This window comes from Brassica napus, chromosome A3 (genome assembly GCF_020379485.1).
Source record: "Brassica napus cultivar Da-Ae chromosome A3, Da-Ae, whole genome shotgun sequence".
Lineage (NCBI taxonomy): Eukaryota > Viridiplantae > Streptophyta > Magnoliopsida > Brassicales > Brassicaceae > Brassica > Brassica napus.
The window spans coordinates 14,509,960-14,534,746 of NC_063436.1; the positions used below are offsets into that span (position 1 = coordinate 14,509,960).

At 32.8% G+C, this 24,787-nt stretch overlaps 3 protein-coding genes across 4 annotated transcripts; all 3 read right to left on the reverse strand.

The window, feature by feature from the left end:
- Nucleotides 1-7,845: 7,845 nt before the first annotated feature.
- On the reverse strand, nucleotides 7,846-9,210 carry LOC125607159. Its single transcript, XM_048776993.1, has one exon. The coding sequence runs from the start codon at nucleotides 9,208-9,210 to the stop codon at nucleotides 7,846-7,848; it is 1,365 nt and encodes a 454-aa protein (XP_048632950.1).
- A 4,980-nt stretch (nucleotides 9,211-14,190) lies between these two features.
- Nucleotides 14,191-16,532, reverse strand: LOC106438641 (WAT1-related protein At4g01450-like). Its single transcript, XM_048776133.1, has 6 exons — nucleotides 16,216-16,532; nucleotides 15,774-15,836; nucleotides 15,520-15,636; nucleotides 15,022-15,409; nucleotides 14,792-14,943; nucleotides 14,191-14,603 (listed from the first exon to the last, which is right to left on the reverse strand). The coding sequence occupies exons 1-6, from the start codon at nucleotides 16,398-16,400 to the stop codon at nucleotides 14,414-14,416; spliced, it is 1,095 nt and encodes a 364-aa protein (XP_048632090.1). The 5' UTR covers nucleotides 16,401-16,532; the 3' UTR covers nucleotides 14,191-14,413.
- Nucleotides 16,533-21,660: 5,128 nt separating this feature from the next.
- Nucleotides 21,661-23,842, reverse strand: LOC106438642 (WAT1-related protein At4g01450-like). 2 transcript variants are annotated; one of them, XR_007338190.1, is made up of 6 exons: nucleotides 23,536-23,842; nucleotides 23,315-23,377; nucleotides 23,110-23,226; nucleotides 22,618-23,015; nucleotides 22,250-22,401; nucleotides 21,661-22,063 (listed from the first exon to the last, which is right to left on the reverse strand). XR_007338190.1 is itself a non-coding variant. In XM_048776134.1 (6 exons), the coding sequence occupies exons 1-6, from the start codon at nucleotides 23,718-23,720 to the stop codon at nucleotides 21,880-21,882; spliced, it is 1,089 nt and encodes a 362-aa protein (XP_048632091.1). In that variant the 5' UTR covers nucleotides 23,721-23,839; the 3' UTR covers nucleotides 21,661-21,879. The 2 variants fall into 2 exon arrangements, 1 of the variants encoding a protein (XP_048632091.1); XM_048776134.1 differs by having other exon boundaries at nucleotides 22,628-23,015; nucleotides 23,536-23,839.
- Between the last annotated feature and the right edge of the window lie 945 nt (nucleotides 23,843-24,787).

Sequence of the window (24,787 nt, forward strand, 5' to 3'; positions counted from 1 at the left end):
ATTGGTAAAACCCATCTCGAGGGACGTCTCAAAGCTACTCTCACAACGTTATCAGGAATATGAATTTTGTAATGTTTGACGTTAGCAATTAGACAAAAAATAAAAATCAATAACGATCAATATGAATTTTTTCAGTTAGTTACTTTCAGATTAGATATATTTGTATTTATAATTTTTTGCATATTTATTGTTTTAGATTTTTAATCATATTGGGATTTTCGTGTGATTAGTAAAAAATAAAGTGAGGAAAATAAAAGTAAACATTTCCTCTTTAATGATGCAGGGTAATTCAGCTCAATAAAATCCTTTGATATCAAACTTTGTGACCTTGGGAAAATAATCCCTCTCATTATTTTAGCGAAAAAAGTTATGGTTTTTAGCATCAATCTTTTCCTATGTAAGAACAAAAAACAGTGATTCAATAGTACATATTTTTCAAACTTTGATATCTTTTAAGGGACCATAACAATCAGTTATCTGCATGCAGACCTTACCGTTTTCTCTCGGTCTATGGATCTCACTTTCATCTAATGGGACCATAACGATAAATTCGAATCGATTGTCTGCAGACCTTGTAAACCACCGCTTGGTATTTTTACCATTTTTTTCTTCGTTGATACAATATTGTAAATTACTTCTTGCTAAGTTCCTACCTAATCACTTTTAATTATCGATTTTCTCATGATAAAAAAATAAAATATAAATATATTTTCATTAGATATGTACTCAAAAATATTTTTATAATTAAGTTTTCCTTATGCACCGCCGTATTTTTCAAAAAATCAGAATATTTCAATCACCTTCGTTTCGTGCAGTGTTACATCAAGACTATAACTTTCAACTTTCTCAAAAAAAAAAAAAAAAAGACTATAACTTTCACTAGTGTCAACCCACGTCATTTCTCATAATGCTCCTATTCCAAAAGAGGGTGTGCGAGTCCAGAGATGGTGGACATTAAACATATTCAAAAACTTCCAATCCTTTTTTCAATCAGATCATAGAAAAGTCATAATATTTTATTTTCTCAATGAATTAGAAACAAGTACAGACCTTAATGAGCAGAATATTTGATATATGAGTGGATTCTGATCATAAATTATTAAACATATTAAATAATTGCATGTGCAAAGAAACCAAAATGATATTTTAGGGATCAAATTTACAAAGGAGACTATTTCACACAACAATTCCAAAAGAGTAAAAGTAAGTTAAACTAATATAATATAATAATATAATGTGGTTGTTTATTGGTTTATATCAAATATAATAATAAAATAAGACGAATAAGAAATTCAATCATGAACATAAATACTGTTCTTAAACTCAAATTACTAATTTATATCTAACCCATTTTGTGATATAATAAGCATTAACTTTCAAGTTTGATATTTTATTGTTAGTTGACTAGAATGTGTACATCTACATTTTGCAAGAAATCTATCTGCACTTTGTTTAGTAGATTAATACTAAAATCATAAATAGATGGTCAATCTAGTTTAAGCGGCTGAGAGCAACGATAAATCAAGAACTTCAAATACTGAATGGTATAGGAATGTTGTCCTTCCTCACTCTGGACCAAGACAACAAGCTGTAAAATCTTCAAAATGGGAACTTCCACCGATAGGTTGGATTAAGTGTAACTTTGATTATAGTTCTACTTCTGGAGATACAATGGATGGTGTTGGCTGGATTTTAAGAGATGATTTAGGAAAATTCTTGGGAGCGGGAAGTGTCCAAGTTAAAAAAGATGCAGACATCACATCTTTAGAAGGGGAAGCTTTAAGTTTCCTTATAGCTCTTCAACAAGTTTGGATTTGTGGCTGGTGAAGAGTGTGGTTTGAAGGAGATAATCAGGAGCTGTGTACAATTATTAATCAAGTAAAAGAGCAAGTGGAATTGGGAACTTGCTATGTGATATACGACATTGGATACTGGATACAACTTATTCCGGAAAGTTCACTGGACTTTGTGAATAGGGAAAAGAATCAAGCGGCTGATGCTGTTGCTAAAAATGCTATTCATCAAAGTACTACTGCTCTATTTTATCATTTACCTCCTGTTTGGCTAACTTTTTGTATTATCCATTTACAATTTAATTGAATAAAATTTACGTGGTTAAAAAAAAAATCAAGAACTTCAAAGATTATCCCCTATTATAGAAGAACTGATAAGCAATTTATGAAAATCTCATGAAACCTAACTAGAACATTACCCTCACATAATAAAAATAGGCAACCGCAAAAATATAAGAATAATCAATTGCATAATTAAACTAAAACTTAAAAACGAGGGTTCATGAATCTTTTTAGAAATGCGATTGTATATTTGTCCCCCTACAACGAACCATAAATGAAAATAATGCGTAACCAAACAATTGCTTATGTATAAATGTTTGAGGTCGAGTGGATCAAGTCTAGGATTGATGGATCTATTTGTGCTACCTCATAATATATATTTTTCTTGTAAATATAGATTGATTGATCCATCGTCCAAAACGATCAATCTGTTTGATACGAGAACTTTGATCCATTTCTTGCTCAATTGACTGTGGGTCCGATTGTTTGCAACTTTGATGGCTTTGGCTTTACAAATAAATTTGCTTTACAATCTTTAGGCTTAAAAAATCTAAGTGTCGCTTTAGAAAAAACCTTAAGCCATAAATTGTTGTTTTTGAAAACCATTTACGTAAAATTTTATGGGAAAAGTAAATTCAGTTATTGTGGAAATTTTAAAAATGTTCTAAAGTCTCAATAGCCAAACTCCATTCGGATTCTGTATCGGTTGATTAGTTGGAGTTCGATCAATTGGAGTGAGATCGAACGATTTACTCACATTTTCCTAAAAGACTCTTTTTTCGCTGAAAAAATTCCAACTCTATGAAAGTATATTTAACAAGATATTTTCCAAGAAAAACTAAATATATTTCATTTGAAATGATTCGATAAAATCTAAAAGTTCGTTAAGAACACAATGAAACATACTTCAGTGGTGTTAAACACAACATAAAAACCTCATATAGGTTAACGAGTAGGAAGACAGATTTAACCCTCCTTCCAAGAATTACACTAACCAAAAGTTAGAGTTAAGTTTTTAGAAAGAAAAAATAAAGTTATTGTTAAGGGTGTTCATCAAAAAGATTGACTATAAAAAAAAAAGAAAAAAAAAAGATTGACTAATATTACATACACGTATTTGTTTGTCTTCAAACTTACCCTCTATTTTTGTACCTCTTCTATTTGATGTGATGTGAAAAGAAAGAAAGTTACAATTCCCGAATTTTCATTAGTAAAAATGGGCAACCCTTAATTACATCGAATGATAAACGTGTGAATGCTTTTATTTGTTGATTTAGTCCAGTTTTGATTGGTCAAATTTGGATCTAAAACCATAACAATCATGTTTTGTTTTCAGAAAAGAAACATATATATTCAAAAATTATGATATAGAAAACTTGATTTGACTGACCATCATATAGCTTTTTTTTATATCTTGTTTATTTAATGCGTCTATTTTTTTTTTTTTGTCATTGAAATCATTTCAAGAGTTTGCTCTCCAAAGGAGATACAAGGGAATCAAAGAACAGAAACTAAGACAAACAGAAAACCAAACCCACACCAATAGGTGGTCGAAGGGAAAAAAAAAACCAAACAACCCTATAAAGGGAGAGATAGGAAAGCCATGATTCCATGCGACCATCCACGAGACTCATGCAACGTCATCATGGAAGGGAGAATGGAGAATTGGCAGCTTCGGCACAAATGATATCTGAGAGCCATCTTGGACCTCCACGAGCGATGTAAGAGGAGAAACGACCGTCATTAGTAACACTGACAGCAATCTTTCCAGCAACCACGTTGACAACCGAATTAACCACTAGAATGGAGCAGTTATGAAACCGGTGGAGTGCTTGTCTTGTGCGCTCAATGAGGTTGGCCAAACCTGGAAACTTGGCCGGATTATTAAGAGCTTCAAGCGCTTGAGGTGATGAGATTTCAATAATAACTTTGTTCCAATGTAGAGTTTGAAGATCATTCGCAGCCCAGCAAATTGTTTCTAGATCAGCTTCAATGATAGACTTCATTCCTATGAAAGATCTCCGACTATGTTCCATTGGTTGACCTCGAAAATCGCGAATGATCCACGAAGCTCCACTATGTATGGAACTATCTGACCATGAGCAACCAACATTACATTTTACAAAACCCATCGGAGGCTTTCTCCAGACTTGCTCACTTTGGTCTTCTCCTTGGCTTTTCTTTTCCTCTAGATCAGCTTGTGCCAGCTTAAACCAAATACTGGCTTCCTCTATTGCCTTGGAAAGCACGTTTTCAGCTGAGACTCTTTTCTGTTCAAAACAGAAACTGTTTCTTGCTTTCCATAAATGCCAAAGAACCCATGGAAACCTTAATCTCTCTGTTTGTCCCATACTCTGTTTTTTGCTGATGGAAAACAGATGATACAAGTTCAGAAGAACAGAGTTCGAAGAAAAACCTGCAGGTGGGAGTGGAACCTTAGCGCGAGCCCAGGTATCCTTCGCCACATCACAAGTGAATAAGACATGACATATGGTTTCCTGATGATGGCCGCACAACGGGCATGTAGTATCCAAATTCATGCCTCTTGATCTTAGTCTTTCTTTAACCGCCAGTGCACCAGATAGAACTCTCCAAAGGAAGTGTCTGAGTTTTGGCGAGGTTTTTGTTTTCCAGAGATCACTCCATAGCTTTTTCTCGAGGGGAGGGAGGGCCTGAGTTACTGGAGATTCCATCTCTTGAATGCATTCCAGCAAGCGATAACCACTTTTGGAATCATAAGAGCCATTTCTGGAGAAACCCCATACAACCGCATCAGATACTCGAAGATTAAAAGGCGTGTTAAGAACAATGGCCACATCTTCTTCCTCAAAGAGCTGTCGGACACGATGAACATTCCATCTTTTGGACACATTGTCAATCAGACTATCCACTGTTAGAGTCAGGTCCACTATGGCATCCTGTCTATACCGCGGAGCTCTCGGAATCTTGTCAATAATCCACTCATCAGTCCAGATTTTGGTATTCTCCCCAGTCCCAAGCTTGTGAACCAGACCATTCTTGAGAAGTTCTCTGCCGTGAAGCATACTCCTCCAGGCATAAGATGGTCTTGTCCCAATTCCACAATCCAAGAAGGACGACTTAGCAAAATATCTGTGCTGTAGAATTCTCGCCAAAAGAGAATCTGGATTTTTCCAAACTCTCCAAGCTTGTTTAGCAAGTAAAGCTTGGTTAAACTTCTCAATATCTTTAAAACCCAAACCTCCTAGCTCCTTATCTTTACATAACTTTTGCCAAGCCACCCACGAGATCTTCTTCTTGTTTGTGCCACTGCTCCACCAGAACTCGATCATTGCACTCGTCATCTTGGAACATAAGTCTTTGGGCAATTTGAAGCAAGACATTGCAAATACAGGAAGGGCAAGTGCTACAGATTTCATAAGTATCTCTTTACCTCCTTGAGAGAGAGACTTAGAGAACCATCCGTTCAATCTTCCATGCAGCTTCTCTTTGATGTAGCTCAAGAGTTTTCTTTTAGAGCCACTGAAGCATTCTGGAAGGCCAAGGTATGATCCTTCTCCTCCCTCTTGTTCAATACCAAGGACATTCTTAATCTCTGTTTTGACATTGTCTGGTACTTTGGCTCCAAACATTATAGAAGACTTCTGAAAGTTAATAACTTGACCAGATGCCTCACCATACATTCGGAGACATTCCACAAGCTCACTTGCTTCCCTCGGATTTGCTTTGCATAAAAGCAAGCTATCATCAGCAAATAATAAGTGATGCACTGCTGGGCCAGCCGCTGAAAGTTTGATTCCTTGTATGCTACCATTTGCCTCAGAGTTGTTAAGAACATGAACCAAAGCTTCAGCACATAGTATAAATAAGAAAGGGGAGAGAGGATCCCCTTGCCTAATACCACGTTCCGGTTTGATAAACCCATGAGAATTCCCGTTGAGAAGGATAGAGAATGTAACTGATGTAACACACGCCATAGTCCAGCAGACCCATTTTCTGTCGAAACCCATTTTCTCTAAAAGCACCTCGAGGAAGTTCCATTCCACTCGATCATAGGCTTTCGACATGTCTGTTTTCACAGCCATACATTCTTCAGAGACTTTGGGGTTAGTCTTGAGTCCATGTACCAACTCATGAGCTATCAAGATATTGTCTGATATGATTCGCCCTGAAACAAATGCTCCTTGGGTCTCTGAAATGATCTGAGGCAGTACTGTCTTCAAACGATTACACAGTATTTTGGATATGACTTTGTACTGAACAGAGCAGAGGCTGATTGGCCGCATATCACGCATCTGAGTAGGCTTGGTCACCTTCGGGAGTAAACTAATCAAGGTGTGGTTCCAGCCCTCTGGCATTACTGAAGATTGAAAGAACTGCTGGATCTCTCTGATCAAACCAGGACCGATAATGTGCCAATATTTTTGATAAAATGCACCAGTCAGACCATCCTCTCCCGGCGCACTGCTACCTTTAACTGAGAAGGCTGCAACTCGAATTTCCTCAGCTAGGACCGGGGCAGTGAGTTTTATATTCATATCATCAGTTACTCTACTGCTGAAACCTGTAAACAATGTCTCCAGGTCAAAAGGGTTTGAGCTCCGAAAGAGATCACGGAAGAACTCTACTGCAATGTTGCCTTTAGAACCTTCTGAGAAATGTTCTTGTCCCCATTCATCAAGAAGCATGAGAATTCGATTTTGCATCCGCTTCCCTTTCACACAGTTCTGGAAAAACTTAGTGTTACGGTCCCCTGATCTGAGCCATTCCTCCCTACATTTTTGTCTCCAATAAATTTCTTCTTCGCGATATGCTGAGGCCAGATCTTGCTTGAGGCGCTTCATCACCTGATAGGATGGATGAGATTTTGACACTTCTTTTTCTAAGAGAGTTTTTAGGCGGGAAATCCTCTCTCTTGAGTTAAGGTCAGTTTGTCTTTTCCATCTCTTGATCCTACGTTTACATCTGATTATTCGAGCCATCGTATTGCTCGTGTCAGTGGAATCAACACCCCAGCTCTGTTTCACTATCTCTTCAAAGCCTTTCCTCTTCATCATTCTTTTGTCAAAGAAAAATCTGCTACTGTGAGATCCAAAAGCCTCATGCGCAAAACATATTCTGATTGGACGATGATCCGAGCCAAACATGTCAAGATACTCCATCTTTACCCGTGGAAACAGGGAGAACCATTCACTGTTGCCAAAGCTTCTGTCCAATCTACACTGCACCCACACCTTCTCTCTCCACCCACCCCAAGATAGGCTGTTACCAGAAAACCGTATCTCTTGGAGTTTACAGTTTTGAGCCATGTTCCTGAAATCCCAGAAACTTGATTCACTCCTTATAGCCCCTCCACTTTTTTCCTCATTTGACATAAGCTCATTAAAATCCCCAACCAGCATCCAAGCTTCGTCTCTTAGCAGCCCTATATCCTCGAGACGATTCCATACTTCTTTTCTCCTTGCAGTTACAGGATCACCATAAACACAAGTGAGGAAGAAAACCATCGAGCCATAAGAAACTTTCACATCTATTAATCTCTTGTCGCGTTCCAATATAACCACCTTGTAACTATCCTTCCACATTAACGCTAGCCCACCACTTAACCCAATAGGATCGACTGTAACTAGCTGATCGTACCCCAAACTCTTGCGTAACCCTTCCATAAAATCTGACTGTTGTTTCGTTTCCATTAAAAATAAAAAATCCGGGAAAAACTTTCGTCTCAACTCCCGGAGGTGATCCCCTGTCTCAGTGCTACCAGCACCTTGACAGTTCCAGCTCAAGACACTCATTGGGGCGGCAGCGGCTTCAATACGGAAGCCACCGCAGAGTCTGAAACTTTGAAGGATTTGTTTTCTGAGGGAACGAGAGGCGAAGGTTTTCTTTTGATACTTCCCGCCTTGGAAGAGGCCACTGGATTTAAAGAAGGAGATGAAGAATTGGATATGGCAGAGACTTTCCTTTTCCACGATGAAGGGCGCCTCCTTGAAGATTTGCTCATCCCCTGGGTCCCGGAGACTCGCCCTTCCGAGGAAGGGCCAAGCCGAAAACCCGTTGAAAACACAGGTTCAGAGCTAGCAGAAAAATGAGAAGCAGACGACTCAGTATCATCATCCTCTTTCTCGTTAATATGCAGTCGGGCTTTGGAGCGGTGGCGCTTATCGGCGCAAAAGAGATCGTCCTCCGAAGGCTCTTTGTATGAGAAGACATGGCCTTTGCCTTTATCCAGGACCGTTGTGATCTTAGTCATACGTATCGATGCCTCCATCTTGCTCTCATCAATGCCTTGTTGGACACGCAAGATTCTAGCCTTTCGCTCTGTCTCATCAGCATGAGAAATGTATAGTAGAGCCATTTTCCTATCCTCTTTAGAGAGTTCAGGAAATAACACAGGAAACCCCGGAGGACCATCCAATGTTGCTGTTGGAACTGGGGCAATACTCAAAGGACGGGTTGCTACTGGAGCACTCTTAGTAATAGAAGCCCCCTTCTTAAGTAATGGGCATCGAATCTTTTCATGTGTTAGGCGCAGGCAATGGAAGCAGCGTTTGTGGATCTTCTCGAATTCATATTCAATGGTGACAGTAGACTCCTTGGATACCGTAAGCTTACGCGTAGCCTTTGCTGGATTGTCCACGTTGAAAGTAACTTTTGCACGAATATAGTCTTTGGTGTGGGACACCTTTGGGTCGTAAGCAATCTCTTCCACTTTACCAATCTCCTTGGCTAAAGCATACATCGTATCAGTAGTAAAGAGATTCACCGGAATGTGTCGAATACGTATCCAGATCTCCATGTGTTGGAGAAAATCCTCCGGAGGGTTAGCAGTCCAACGTTCTATAACCATTGCCCAATGGTTATACGACCAGGGTCTATCATTCAATACAGTTTGGAGATCTTCTTCACGTTGGAACACAAACTGGAAACGGTCACGAGAGAGAGCGATCCCACGAACCCTCCCGAAAACTCTCCAAGCAGTTGGCATGTAGTCGATCATCCGCGCCATAACTTGACAATCTGGATTCAGCAAACGACCTAGTAAACTGGTTTGGTTCTCGTCATAGACACGAAACCTAGGGCTGTCTGGGAGTGTGAGCGGTTCCTCTTCTTCCAGCGACATCGATTGGATTGCTTTGTGAAGCATGTCAGCCATTATCAACGAGATGCGTAGTTTAGTTTCGAAGGAGGAGAGGCGGAGGAGAGAATTCTGAGGAAGGAGGTCTAGCGTGATTGAAGTAAACCTTCCTTTGATAACATTAAATTCAGCCACAAATTTTAAAGAATCCATCGAAAAAGGAAAGACTTGGCCTGTGAAGTTATCACAAAAGGAAAGGAGATATTGCTCTTCTCTGTTTAAGGTAAGAAACAGAGCCCAATCAACTCAGTATTATGATAAAACTTCGAAAGGGAAAGTTTCAAAGAATGAGATCACGAGAAAACCGTGGCAGTGATTGCCGGAAGAAAAAATCCACTCAGACGAGGGAAGAGCTAAAAAAAGGAAATAGGAGATTTCCGGTGAAGAGCTAAAAAAAGACTCCCTCCATTTATTTCTTTTAATCATACTAGGGATAATAATCCTCAGAAAAAAATGCTTTCCAATGCGTCTATTTGTTTGTGGCAAATTTGGCATGTTAGCTCTTCAGGACTTTGTTGAGACATTGACTACGTCATATTAATATTGTGAGAAAAAATAAAGGGTTGCTTTTTAGAAAAGAGAACATACAAATAAAACCTTCATGATAATCATTGAGGTAATATGTTACCAAAAAAAATCATTGTCGTAATATGATGTGGCTGAAAACAAAGGTGAATTATCTTGATCTCACTGATCAGTGATCAGTCACGTTATTAAGATCTCATGGTCAATAAAGAGTTTAAAACTGTATCTACCACCCCTTTTTCAATTCCTTTATATATATCAAAATGGTATACATAATGCATTTTCGACTTTAATAACTTTTATTTCCGATGCTGAATGAATCAATCGATTGAAATCGGATTCTTCCGGATTCTGACATGTGTTGTGGCTTTTATCGCTAAAAATACATGTGGGGTTTGCCATGCAAAAAAAGTAAGTAAAAACTAAAAAGTTATATTTAGCAAACGTCCCCGCGAAGTAAACAAGAGACGTATCAATTTTGTTATGGTATTTCTTTTTTCTGAACATGGTTTTTTTTTTTGTTCAGTTGCAAAACTGACTATGAAATTCTGTGTAGTGTTTTTTTTGGTAAAGAAAATTCTGTGTAGGGTTATATATTGGTTATTGATATTTTCGATTGGAAAGACATTGATATTTTCGAGGGAAAGACATGTAAGAAAAAAAATTCCATAGCAAATATTGCGCAAACTTTTGAGCAAAAAGAGAAAGACCATGCTTATAAAAAAAGAGTAATTTTTTTTCTCCGGAGAGAGAATATTCTGGTAGCCACACGCCGTTTTTATCTGAATTAGAGATCCATGAAGCGCCACCGAAACTTTCGTTAGCTTACAGATAGCACCATTTCATAGTGTAAGGAACATTTATACATATTCATTACTGACTATTTTCCAGACTTGTGACTGCTGAATAAGAATGTCACAAATATGTATGTTATGTGGCGGAGCCACATTAATTATTTGACGGGACTCGTAATAAATACTTTTTCAATAAAAATATGTTACAGAAACAAATACTCTTTTAAAAATACTTTTTTGAGTTTGTCAAAGAAATAATACATTTTTAATATTTTCTATACATTTCTTCTATTAACTAATAATGACAACTTAGATGTTCGTCAACGCATACGGACATAAACGTTTTATAACTACTTATTAATACATACATTACTAATTAAAATACTAAAATGATAAATTATTATATATTTTTTCATTTGATTTTTTTATGTATTTTAACTTTTTGTAATTTTTTTGTACACTATATTCATTATATAGAAATTAATCTTAAAATTATTCAATATTCTATTTTAATTATATAAAATTAAAAAATTTCCCTTGATTAATATTTAGTATTGTATTTTCTGTTTTTATTTTTATTTTTTTGCAGATAACAACACAATATATATATAGAAATTATCTTTGCATTTTATAATATATTTTAGATCTTGGATAATTCTTACTATTATTATAGTCACTTATCTAATTAAAAAAATCGTTTTAATTTTGGGGGTACTTTATATATATTATTCATTAAGGGTATAAACGATATTAACCACTATAAATTTTAACGTGAGAGTTCAAATCCGAAAAATCACTTCGCAAATAATAGTATAGATAGACTATATAAACCTCCAAAATTATGATTTAATGGAATTCATATTAGTTTAAAATTATGAAAAATAAACAATAAGATAAAATGATGAATTTATAGTTAATTTTTATAACTTTTTTAACATAGATTAAAACTCTGAACATCTTTTGAAATAAAGAAAATATATTTAATATTAAGTTATCCAATAAAAATTAAATGATAGACATTATAAACAGTTAATCAGAAAAAGTTATTTTGTTTGTATAAATACTTATATTGAATGCTAAAATTTATAAATAATTGACATATTAAGTTATTTAACTATATTTATTATTTGTGTAGTACTTTAATTACGATTATGATATATTTATATAATAATTATTTTTATTTTTTTTCGTTATATTAATCATATTCAAAATAGTATTTTTATAATAATTATGAAATTAATGGAGTATTTTAAAATTACATAAATTTATCAATAGAAATGAAATGTACATCTATATTTACATAAACATATAGTCAATCTTACCAAAATATATTTTTATATTATTATGTTTTAAAATGATTCAAATATTTTTACTTTTGTGAACAAATTTTATGGGACAAATTTAACATTGATAAAATTTTAGTGATCTTAGAAAATTTTAATGATATATTTTTAATATCCTACATAATATCAAAATTAGTTTTATATTTATACTTCTATTCTAACAATACAAGATAGATATCTTGAAATTTAGCTATTTGATATTGGTAAAAAAGATATTGGATAGTCCATGAAAAAAAAAAAGCAAAGAGATAATAACACGATTATTCGTAATCCGTGAATCCAGTTTCATTTTTTCAAAAGTTTCTTAATAAGGTACTACTACTTACTAGGTGGTTTGTTCGGATATACATGCATAATTATATGTTTAAAAATTAATATAAAAATCTCAACTCTCATTCGTGTAGGTGTTTGTTAATATAGTGTACTATTTATTAAAATAACTTGGGTTTGTTGAATTATTTAGAAAGTTTTTACACACTACATTCATTGTTATTTTATCATTAATTACCAAAAAAAATTATTTTTGTTTTGGTGAAAACAATCTATTCTTTTTTTCTGCAATGTATGATCTAACTTTTATTGATAGTCATAAAAATCAAAAACAACAAAATATTGAGTATGTCTCATGTTATGTTGGAGATAGAGAAATTGACTAAGGGGGGGGAGGTTAGTGGGAGTAGAATTTTTATAGAGTTGGTTGATTCTAAAAGTCAAGAGATTTGTTAAATTTGTAATGAGTTATAAAGAGTATTTCATATTCTAAAAGTTTATAAAAATGTTCTAATTCAAGGATTTTAAAAATCTAGAGGAAATATACAAGATTTTTGAAGTTTTGTCTTATGAGTAAAATTATCTAGAATTTAATTTCCAATAACTCTAGATTTGATGGAAACTTAGAATCACTAAAAACCAAAAATTTTGAATAACAAAAGATTTTGTAAGTCATTAAACAATCATCAAACCAATAACACTAGATTTTAGTAAGAATCTTAGAATCCACCAACCAATAACAATAGAATTTGAGAATTTCAACAATCACTACAAATTCATATCCCACTAACACCCCCTAAAATACTTTATTTCTAATATCACTTTCCATATTTTTAATGAGTTTAATAGACATAAATAATACGAAAAAATAAAATAAAAATTTAAAAATAGTTTCAAAAATAATTTTTTAAATTTTCAAAAATAAAACTACAAAAACAAAAGCAAAAGTAAAAAAAATTCAATTTTTTTTATAAAAACGTTTGAATTTGAAGACGTATAAGACTCTATAATTTTTTATTATTTATTAAACTTTTTTTACAACAAAATAAAAATAAAATAAAAATAAAATAAAATTTATTTATTTAAATATTTATTTATATTTATATATTTATAAAGCAACAGTAGAAGAGCTTATAAAAATTTACCAATCTTTATTTAAATGACCAATGCTTTCACTAAAACCTCATGTAGTATAAATGTTAAGAGTTATAAATTTTACCAATCTTTATTTTCCTGTTTCTTAAATTTTAAAATTTTATGATTAATTTTTTTTAAGATAATGATCACTTTAGCTGCTGGTCATGATGTCTTTAGTTTATATGAATTGAAAAATTCCTCATAATATAGCGTTTGATTTGATAAAATACCTTTGGGAAAAACATATATAAAGCCGCTTTTGATAAAAAAAATATGACAAATAAAATTATTGAGAACATGAATATCTCTTATACCAGTTAGATACTAATTTTAACCCAAAAATAAGAATCAATCAACATATATGAAAAGAATAAAATAGTAATAAATAAAAATATATATATCCGATTGTCATAATTCACCTGTTTGCAGTTTTTAATAAAGTTATAAATAATAATATACCAAATCAATTCTTTTGGAACGGCTAAACATATTTTCCGGTGGCACGCACTCCAAATCAGCTGTTCACGAACATGCTCTTTCAGTTCACAAGAATATCTCCTAAACTATTTTTCCTATTACAAATATTTTTTGTAATTTTTATTTTGTTGTTTTTTTTCTCTTTTATTTCAGAGAAGCCACGACCCCACAACACATTATATGAAACAAATGAGGTAGAGGAGAGCATTTGCCCCGAACCAAATGGAGCTACAAGATCAGGCACCATTCATCAAAGGTCTTAGAAGACTAACCGATTCCAACAAAACTGAGTTATTTGGTGATATACTGATATACTTATAGCTAAATCACTCTAATAAATTGGGCTATTTTAATCTAGTACGGATTTGCTAGTCTAGATTTGTTTAGGATATTTTGTTTATGTAAGATGATTTTATTTTTGGTCAGCATGTGAAAGGATTTACAACAAAGAATTCAGACAAATAAGTCCATTTTCGATACAATTTATTATTAAAAAAAAAAGATTACAATACCCAAATTAAGCCATTGAAAAGTAAAATTCAAAAGTTGAAACATTGTAACACAAGTGAGAACATTCTCCAATAACAGTCAAATAATCACTTTCTTCTCTTCTTCATAGTTGATTCGTAGGACATGTCGGTCTTTCTGGATGAAAAGAGGGTTTAGGTAAGTGGATCAAGGAGTCATGGGGATAACCAAAAGACGGCCTAATTTGTTAACATTTGTATGGTCTTCCTCTTCCTCTTCCTTTTCTTCTTCCACCGTACTTGTAGGCAACTTCACGATCTTAGAATCAACTATCTGTTTACTCTTACTCCATAGAAATAAGTATAAGCCGACCACAACAACCACAGATCCAATAATGCTGCAACGATAACAAAATAATTTTGAATTAGAAAGATGTTGACGATATAATTTCCAGGGATTTATAGAGCTGTAGTAAAATCACTTGATCATTGTTTCAGATATATCATTAAATTTTAACCTACTCTTTGTTTTTTTAAATGTGAGATTTGTAATAATATTGAATATTCGCATAGTTTTAGTTTTTACCTTCCTAAGTAAATCATACGATGAAGTATCAAGAAATCGAACAAGGTTGCGGACATAAGTATGACAGGACTGAATGCTGATGTAAAGACAGGTCCACGTTGTTTAATACACCATGACGTTCCCACCGTACACATTCCTTGGCCAACCGCACCCTATAAACATATGTACAGACAATAGATCAATGTTTAATTATCATGAGTTTATATTATATGTATGTGATGTATATATACCGCTATAATGATGGTGATGATGGTGAGTTTGTCTCTGAGGATCCAATCTTCCACATGTCTAGACTTGATCAAGCTAAGAAGAGCACACTGAATCGTACCAAAGACCGATAAAATAACTGTACTCGAGTATGGACACGGGTAGCTCGAGTTGATCTTGGCTTGTATAAGCATCCAGGAACTGAAAAATGTAACTCCTGTGAATAAAAGAAAACATCCTTTAAACCAATTCTCATGTCCTTTGTGGATGTTTAATATCGTTGCATGTTCTTGAGAGTTCGATAATGGAACGCCTTGGTACAACGTAAGAGTTAAAGCTCCTGCTAAGCTTATTAGAGCTCCAACAACGACGCCGTATCCTGCTTTTGTTTTCATATTTAGCTTGTCGAATCTAAAAAAAGGAAATCAATATTAATATATGTAACGTTTTAGATTATACACTTGAAATGCTAACATGTTGGGACGTTTTTAGGTTATAATTATGCTTAATAGTAAGTGTACCGAAATATTAAAGCCATAATGAAAGTTGTGGCAGGCATTGTTCCCCAGAAAGCAGATCCAATAGTGGCAGAAGTGTAGCTGAGGCCAAGCAAATAGCAATATTGCATCAAACTCGCGCTGCCAACAAAACAAAGAAATTAAAACATTGCAATAAAAGATTTAAAAATCAAAAATAAAAGATTAAAAGAAATCTACACAATAAAAGAGGGACATAACTGAAGAAATTATGAGTTGGGGCTAAAACTGAAACTCACCCAAAAAGGGCACTGGCGAAATGCTGAAACGAGATGCTTGCAGTTAGCTTCGGCCTTGTTTTCCTGACCAAATCTTGTAAACGAATATTTATTTTGTCCGGAACAAAAAAAAACTGAATATATCTATTCATATAATCATTAAAACGTCAATTAAACGGTTTTAGCATCAAACGTTATTTTTGTCTTTTTAAAATATAACATTTCACAGCATAGTAAACAAAATTTAAATTGAAAAATTACTGGCTTGAACTGACTCTGTTTAATTTTCTGTTTAATTTTAAACAGTATGAAATGTAAAATTATAAAATTATAAAACAGAATAAGGATATTTAAGTATTGGAAATAATTTTGCCTATTATTTTTGTTTATTATGCAGCTAAAAATTATAAAAATTTAAAACCTAAGAAACAAAATAGTTATTTATTTTCAAAATTAGACTTACCGTTCCCAAAAATAAGCGATCGGAAGAAGAAAAAGGGTGGAAATACCCAAACGATAAGTAGCAATAACCATATGATTAATGCCTCCATCAAGAACTTTCTTAATCAAAGCCTGAACCATCCCATTAATCATGTTAATCACGGTAATCATGATCAGCGGTGCCCATTTTCCGTCGATATAACCCATGATTAGTAAGTTAATTAAATATCTATTATTAACTTAATAATCAAACGTCTCTTCTCTCACGTAGCCTCTATTCTCTCTCTATCTCGTTCTCTTGCTTCTTTTATCTATCTCTTCTTTAATAACTTGTTTGCGTAATAGAAACCAGGTGGATATATTTATATTGTTCATGTATGCTGAGTTGGAGGCAAAAAAAATTATTTTGGAAAATGAATCGCTGGCTATTAATTTATTTTAATACAACAAGAAGTTAGTTTTCGAATTGTGTATATATATATAATACAGTATGCTTTTTAATTTTCTTAGTGGAAGAGAGTAGTTGTTTCTTTTAGGACTCTAGGACTATAAAATCTTAGCTTATAATCCTAAAGCAGTTGTTTTTCAACTTTAGCTTTGATTAAAATAACCATATCTTTTCATATTGTTATCTATCTAACTTATTGTAAACAAATCTCTTAGATATTTTCTGAGAAGCATTGCAACATATTTACTGTATTGATATATCATTAATAGAATGGTTCTTAGATTCTTTACAGAAAGAAGTTTAAAATAATAGAATAAATACAATACATGAAAAATGTCTAAATAGCACATTTCAAATACCAGTTTTCATGTTGATCTTAACTATTTTTTTCTTTACTTTTAAAGAGGTAAAAAAATATCTATAACCTTAGGTACGTACACTAATCTAGACTTAAAGTTTAGAGTTGAGAGATGGGGTAGGGTTTTGGAATGTGAAGTTTATGATTCTAGTAAATATATTAATAACTAAAAAATTAATTTAAAAAAAAAATTAGTTCAAAAATAATTTTCAAATTTTAAAAAGACAATTTGAAAGAAACAAAATTGAACAAAATTCATAAAAAAATTATATAAAAGTTCAAATTTGAAAAGATATAATTCAAAAACTATAAAAAATTATTCTTATTTTTATTCATTTAAATAATTATTTATTAGATATAAGAAGTAATGGTATAAAATATCTTTTGCCACTTAATGAAGAAGTTATTTGTGAAAATGTTCCTAGTGAAAGTAAACATGAATAATGGTACCAAGAGTGTGGTAAACGTGAAAATTTCCTTACAATACATACCCTTCATTTCTTGGTTTAAAATGGAAATTTTTTAATTTTACCACAAGTTTGAAACCAATTTTTAAATTTATCCTTATTTGATAACCATTTTCATAAATACCATTAATTTGAAATAAAAATATTAAATCAACTCTCTCAAATCATTTATAAATGTTTAAAAATGATTTTTATAAAATATTATAGACGTTATAAACACAATCCCATCCCCTGAATACTAAAACCTAATCCATAATCACTAAACCCTAAAAACAAATGTTAGAGTATTCTTGATTGAATGTAGTTTTGAAAAGTGATAACCAACTTACGGTAATTTAAGAAATTTATCGTCTAAAATCTAAACATATACTATATTTCTCATTAAGCCAACCATAAAATTAATTAGTCTAAAAATATTTTTCTCATTCTTTCTAAAATAAAAGCTACAAATATATATATGAGAATTAATGATATTTAATAATAAAGATTTGATAACAATTTGTGTACTCTCTATCATTTTGTTTAATTTTAAATTAATAAAATAAATTAAAGTTCCACATTTAACGTATAATAAAATTTAGATTTTTTTCATATATTTTTAATTTTAAAAATTTTAAACGAGTATAAATTACTAAAACTTTTAAAAGTTCCACAGTAAAAAATATGTGGTCAATTATTTTTAAAAATTATTATAAAAATATAAATGATCATAAACTCATATGAGTAAAAATTCTCATTTTACTGATATCTAAACATATATATTTATTTTAATATCATTTAATATAAATTATATATCATATAAAATATATAATTATTTAAATTTAAATTTTAGACATGTGTACTATATTTGAACTGATAGAAATAAGGGAAATTGCCACAAATACCACATTTATAGTACCACTTTTTATGTTTACACTAACCACTTTTACCCTCAATTTTAATGAAGGATAAAATATAATTATACCCTTAGGGTTAACTAATCTAGACTTAGGGTTTAGAGTTGAGGGGTGGGGTAAGGTTTTTGGAATGTGAAATTTATGATTCTAATAAATATATAAATATTTACAAAATATATAAATTTTTTTAAAAAAATAGTTTCAAACATAATTTTCGTTTTTCAAAAAGAAATTTGAAAAAAATAAAAACTTCGAAAAAAAAATCAAAAAAAAAATTTTATGTAAAAGTTCGAATTTGAAAAAGTATAATTCGAAAACATAAAAAAATACATTTTTTAGTTTTTTTATTTTTTAAATTTTTATTTTTAAATTTTTAATTTTTTTTAATTTTTTTTAATTTTTTTTTGTTTAAATAATGATTTATTATATATATAAATAACAAGGACATAAGAGTCTTTCGCCACTTAGTGAAAAAAAATATTTTTGAAAATGTTTCATTAGTGGTGGTAAAAATGAAAAGTGGTACCTTGAAAGTGGTAAACATGTAATTTCCCCTAGAAATAAATACTCTTACAATTTTAGTTTTATCAAACTACTGAAATATTTATTTTAAAATATTTTATAAATATCACATTCCGCGAATGAAACATAATATTACCTAGTTTGTAATTATACTTAGAAAAAGGAACCTGTAGCACTATAAACTAATTCAGGGTACCTTAACTTGTAAGTTTAGAGAAAATTAAAGTGTTTCACAATTGTATTTTTCCTTTAGTTGATATAAACTCTGCTTTTATTTGATAAAATTTATTAAGCTTTAGCTTTCTATTTCGAATCATTACATTGGACTTTATCTATTAACAACGTGAGCATTATAGCATAACCAAGGAAAGATAACAGGTATGCACGTTACACTCGCGTGTTCCTCAGTATTCCACTTTCTCTTTGTTGATGACAGCTTTTTTTCTGTATGATGAAAGTAGTCATAAAATATGGACAAGCCTCAGATCAGTGTATCAATTTCGGCAAATCCTCTCTACTTTTTGGTAAGAGGATTGGAGCAAACGTTAGACAACAGATCAAAGATACGCTTGGAATACAAAACAAGGAGGAATGGGGACGTATTTAGGAATTTTAGAGAATATTAGCAGATCTAAATGTAAATTATTTGCATTCATTAAGGATAAATTAATGAATAAAGTGAACATATGGAAGGGTAGATGGCTCTCAAAAGGAAAAAATGAGGTTTTGATTAAATCCATCTTGCTTGCTCTTCTGACATATGTTATGTCTACATTCCTGCTACCATTGTAGATATGTTAAAATCTCGCAAGTGCCATTGCACAATTCTGGTAGAGTTCAAATCCCCCACAAAGAGGAATTCATTGGGCCAAATGGGAAACGATCTGTTTACCAAGGGAGGAGAGCGGGATTGGTTTTCGTATGATCCATGAGTTCAACATGGCTTTACTAACAAAACAACTATGGAGGCTAATTCAATACCATGATTCGTTAGTGGCTCGTGTTTTGAAGGAAGGTACTACATAATGAGTTCGTCTTTACGAATAATCTCTGTAAGCAGCATATCCTATGTGTGGACCAGTATTTCAGCTGCTCGAAAGCTACTCCTATTGGAATCAGGCAGAAAATACATTCTGGATATGAGGTCAAAGTGTGGGAGGATCCTTGGATCCCTACAACACTAGCTAGACCGGCTCGCCCTTCAGCCCCAATTTTGCACATGAACATGAGAGTCATCGACCTTATTGATCAGGAATCGAAAGAATGGTGGGATGTTCGACTATTGGAGGATTGTGTTGTCTCTGCTGATATGCCTTTCATAAGAAGTTTGGCCATAAGCTCAGCTCATCGTCGTGACACATTCTGTTGGAACTACACTAAAAATAGTCAGTACATGGTTAAATCTGGATATTGGGTAGCTTGAAATTTATTGAATGCTGGAGAAGAGAAGGAGCTACTGGATCCCAATATAACCAAGCTTCAAGCCTTTGCTTGGACGATAAATTCGTCTCAGAAAATATGTTATCTTATATGGCAATTGATAACAGGTCATGTGGCAATAACGAGAAATTTGATACGGCGTAATATGAGATGCGATAATTATTGCTCGCGATGGGGAACCAGAACAGTCTGTTACTCATGCCATCTTCAAATGCCTGCCAGCTCTACAAACTTGGTCCCTATCAGCAACACCAACAAGTTCAGATATCTTTCTGATGCCGAGTGTTTATGCTAATATGGATTATCTATTCTGGAGAAAAAACTGCACTGTCGAGCCATAATTAGATAGAGATCCTTGTCTTTGGATAATCTAGTATATTTGGAAGGTTCGAAATGACAAGCTCTTTAGGGGGATATACATGGATCCATTGGAGCTAGTTCGTTATGCAGAGAGTGAGTGTCAAGCCTGGTTCAACGCAAATGATATGGTGTCACCTATTCTACAAGATCACATTATTGAGGAACCCCAAATCTTAAGTTTGGGTAATATATGCATGATAGATGGATCTTGGACATCTACATCATAATTCAATGGTGTGGATGGATTTGGATGGACAGCTTGGAGAAGGTTCAACTTATAGGGACACGAAATTACCCACGACGTGAGTTTGCCTTACATTCAGAAGTGGAAACACTACGATGGCGATGGAGAGTATATGTTCCAACATTCATGTCAAAGGTTTGAAACGTATTAAAAAAATTGATCGTCATGATTAAGGAACTCCATGCTTGGCCAAGTTTTGCAATAGAATTAGAGAGGATATAGACTCTAAAAATATATTTTTTGGACTTTAAGATCATTCATATTTCACGAGCGCAAAATCGTATTTCAGACACTTTTTTTAGGCCTGTGAAATCTTTCTACAAAAATCTATGTTTTACTGGTTATTCTATTATATTTTATTATCGAGACCACCTCAAATCTGAAAAATAAAATAACTTTTCGTTTTAAGAAAACATTTGTTATTTAATTTTGTCGAAATTGAAAAAGGTGTCGGTAGTTCACGAGAATCACTCGCAAACTTTATTTATTCTATTTCAAATCTCTTCTTTTTTTTTATTATGTCAGTCATCACCGCTAAAACTTGACACATAGTGAAATCTTCGAAGGAATGTACCATTCATCGATGGCCGTGGAGACCTAATCGATTCGAACAAAACAGATGAGATATTTTGTAGTATCATTACAACTAAATGACTCAAATAAAACAGTCTACTCATTTGGTTTACGATGCTTTTTAATTATGTAAAGGGATATAGAATAAATCATTCAGTATATTAAAGTCATCATATTTGATACCGTTTATTTATATAAATATATTACAATATCCAAATGAGCCCCTAGGAAAGCAAACTCCAAAGAGTTTAAACATTGCACCACAAGTGATAAAATCCTCTGATCAATATTCAAAGGACCATTTCAAAACCTTTTTCATATTTTTAGTGATTTTTCAAGATGGCATGTCGGTCCTTCTAGTTGAACGTATAGATTTGATCAAGGAGTCATGGGGATAACCAAAAGATTGCCTAATTTGTTAACATTTGTATGATCTTCCTCTTCCTTTCCTTCTTCCACGGTATTTGTGGGTAACTTATTGATCTCACAATCATCTATTTGTTTGCTCTTGCTCCATAAAAATACGTATAAACCGATGACCACCACCACAGATCCGATTATGCTGCATCACAAAAAAAAAACAGTACAAAAATTCAGTATCTCTTCTAGAAGAGTTCCATATTAATATCAGTTGAAAGTTAATGCAATGATCAATGTTTCGTATTTGATAAACTAAGTATATTCTTTTCAATATGAAAGTTCTATATACCAAATATGCATTGTTTTCTTTTAGAGAATACATCCTTACCTTCCTAAATAAATCATACGATGAAATATCAAGAAATCGAACAAGGTTGCAGACATAAGCATGACAGGAGTAAATGCTGAGGTAAAGACAGGTCCTCGTTGTTTAATACACCATGATATTCCCACCGTGCACATTCCTTGTGCAACCACTCCCTATAAATATACGTACACCCAGTTTATTAATGTTAAAATGATTTTGAATCCAAAACTGAAATCTAGACTAAACCACGAGCATATGAAGCACCGGATATTCTTGTTATTAAAGATGTGGCCAACCGTAATTAAAATAGTAGTGAAAATTTTCAACCCGAAACTAGGTTGAATCACCAAATTATATATTCACACATATCGATGACAATTTGTATATACATGAATGTACCGCTATAATGATGGTGATGATGGTGAGTCTGTCTTTGAGGATCCATTCTTCCACATTTCTAGTCTTGATCAAGCTAAGAAGGGCGCATTGAAGAGTACCGAAAGCAGATAAAATAACGGTGCTCGAGTATGGACAAGGGTAATTCACGTTGACTTTGGCTTGTATAAGCATCCAAGAACTGAAAAACATAACTGATATGAATAAAAATATACAACCTTTGGTCCAATGCGCATGTTTTGTGAGATGGTTTAAAGTCGATGCTTGTTCTTGAGAGTTTGTTAACGGAATGCCTTGGTACATCGTAAGAACTAAAGCTCCTCCTAAGCTTATCATAGTTCCAAGAACGATGCAATATCCCACTTTTGTTTTCATATTTAGCTTTTCGAACCTGTAATTTGTTTTTATAGTATACACTTCAAACGATGACAAAGGAATACTTATTTTAAAATGTTTAAAGTATGTTGATTAGTAAATAAATGTACCTAAATATCAAAGCCATAATGAAAGTAAGGGCAGGCATTATCGCCGTGAAGGCAGATCCCAATGTGGCAGAAGTATAGGAGAGTCCGAGTAAGTAGAAATATAGCACCAAGCTCGCCCTGACAAAAATATATTATAATAAAAGATGAAGTTCTTATAGACAAAATAGACGAAACAATGAGTTCATGGATGAAAACTGAAACTTACCCAAAAAGAGCACTGATGAAAAGCTGGCACGAAATGCTTATGGTAAGTTTTGGCCTTGTTTTCCTGATGGAGCATTGAAATTAACTTTAAAAATAAAGATGAATTTTAAAAACTTTCCTGAGTTTTCTAACAGCTAACGCAATGTAAATAATGAAAAAGAATAAGAAACATATTTGTTGACAAAAAAAAAAAACATAATTTAAAACAAAAATTAGACTTACCGTTCCCAAAAATAAGCGATCGGAAGAAGGAAAAAGGTGGAAATACCCAAACGATAGGTAGCAATAACCATATGATTAATGCCTCCATCAAGAACTTTCTTAATCAAAGCGTTAACCATCCCATTAATCATGTGGATCACAGTCATCATGATCAGCGGTGCCCATTTTCCATCGATATAACCCATGATCAGTAAGTTATTACTTAATCAAGCGCCCCTTCTCTAGCTGCCCCTCTCTCTGTCTTCTCAATAATGTATGTTCTATATCTTCTTTGATAACTTGTTCCCGTAGTGAAGCAGAGAGACCAGGTAGATATATTTATATACTATCATAGATATATGATATATCATAAGATAAGAATGAACTGTTAGCTATCAATTTGTAAACACGTGAACACATCTTTTTTTTTCTTTGAAATATTTAGCAGGTTATAATATACTATAATTTATTTATTTATTGCGTGGTAAAGAGCTACTAGTTCGATATAGAATTTTGTTAGGAGTTAGAAAACTGAAATTTTAGCTTAATCTAATGTTTCTTTGTTCATATAGGCTATATAAGTTTGTTTACTCAAATTAGGAACTACAATTCTAACTTGTTAATTATTAATAAACTTATAAGTATAATCAGAAAATGGAATGTCGTCCTATAAATTCAACAGGCGTCTTAATTTCTAAGCTTATATAAGAAATTAAAGGGTGTTTCAAATTTCTGTTTTGCTTAATTATTAAAATAAAATTTCCTTTGTTACATGAAAATGATTTAGCTTTATCCAACTTTAACTTTTTGGAATGATGAAATTGGCCTCTATTAATTAACAACGCAACCACTTGTTAATTTCACTAGTACGTAGCTTTATGAAAATAATGAAGAATTGAATCAATGGAAGATCAACAAATTAATAAATATCAAGCTTTGAAGTTAAGGAAAAGAAAAAAAATTGGTCGGAGTAAAACTTTGGAAATGATGGTTCTAGCAACAACCTGGGTCGAATATCGGGCAAAGAATTGGGCGCGCTTTTAGATGGCTAGTTTTAAAATTTAGCATGGTGAATATGTTAATTTTGAGTATGTTAATTTTGTTTTATCAGTTACGTGAAGTAGTATGTCGTACGTAACAACTTATATGCTTCAAAAATAACGTATGCTTTCAAAGAAGTTCGCCCTAGCAGTCTAAAGCAACTTTAACTGCCTTTACCTTTCGGCGAGTCACGCCAACGTCGTGAGAGGGTTTTTTCCCTTTTTTGTTCATT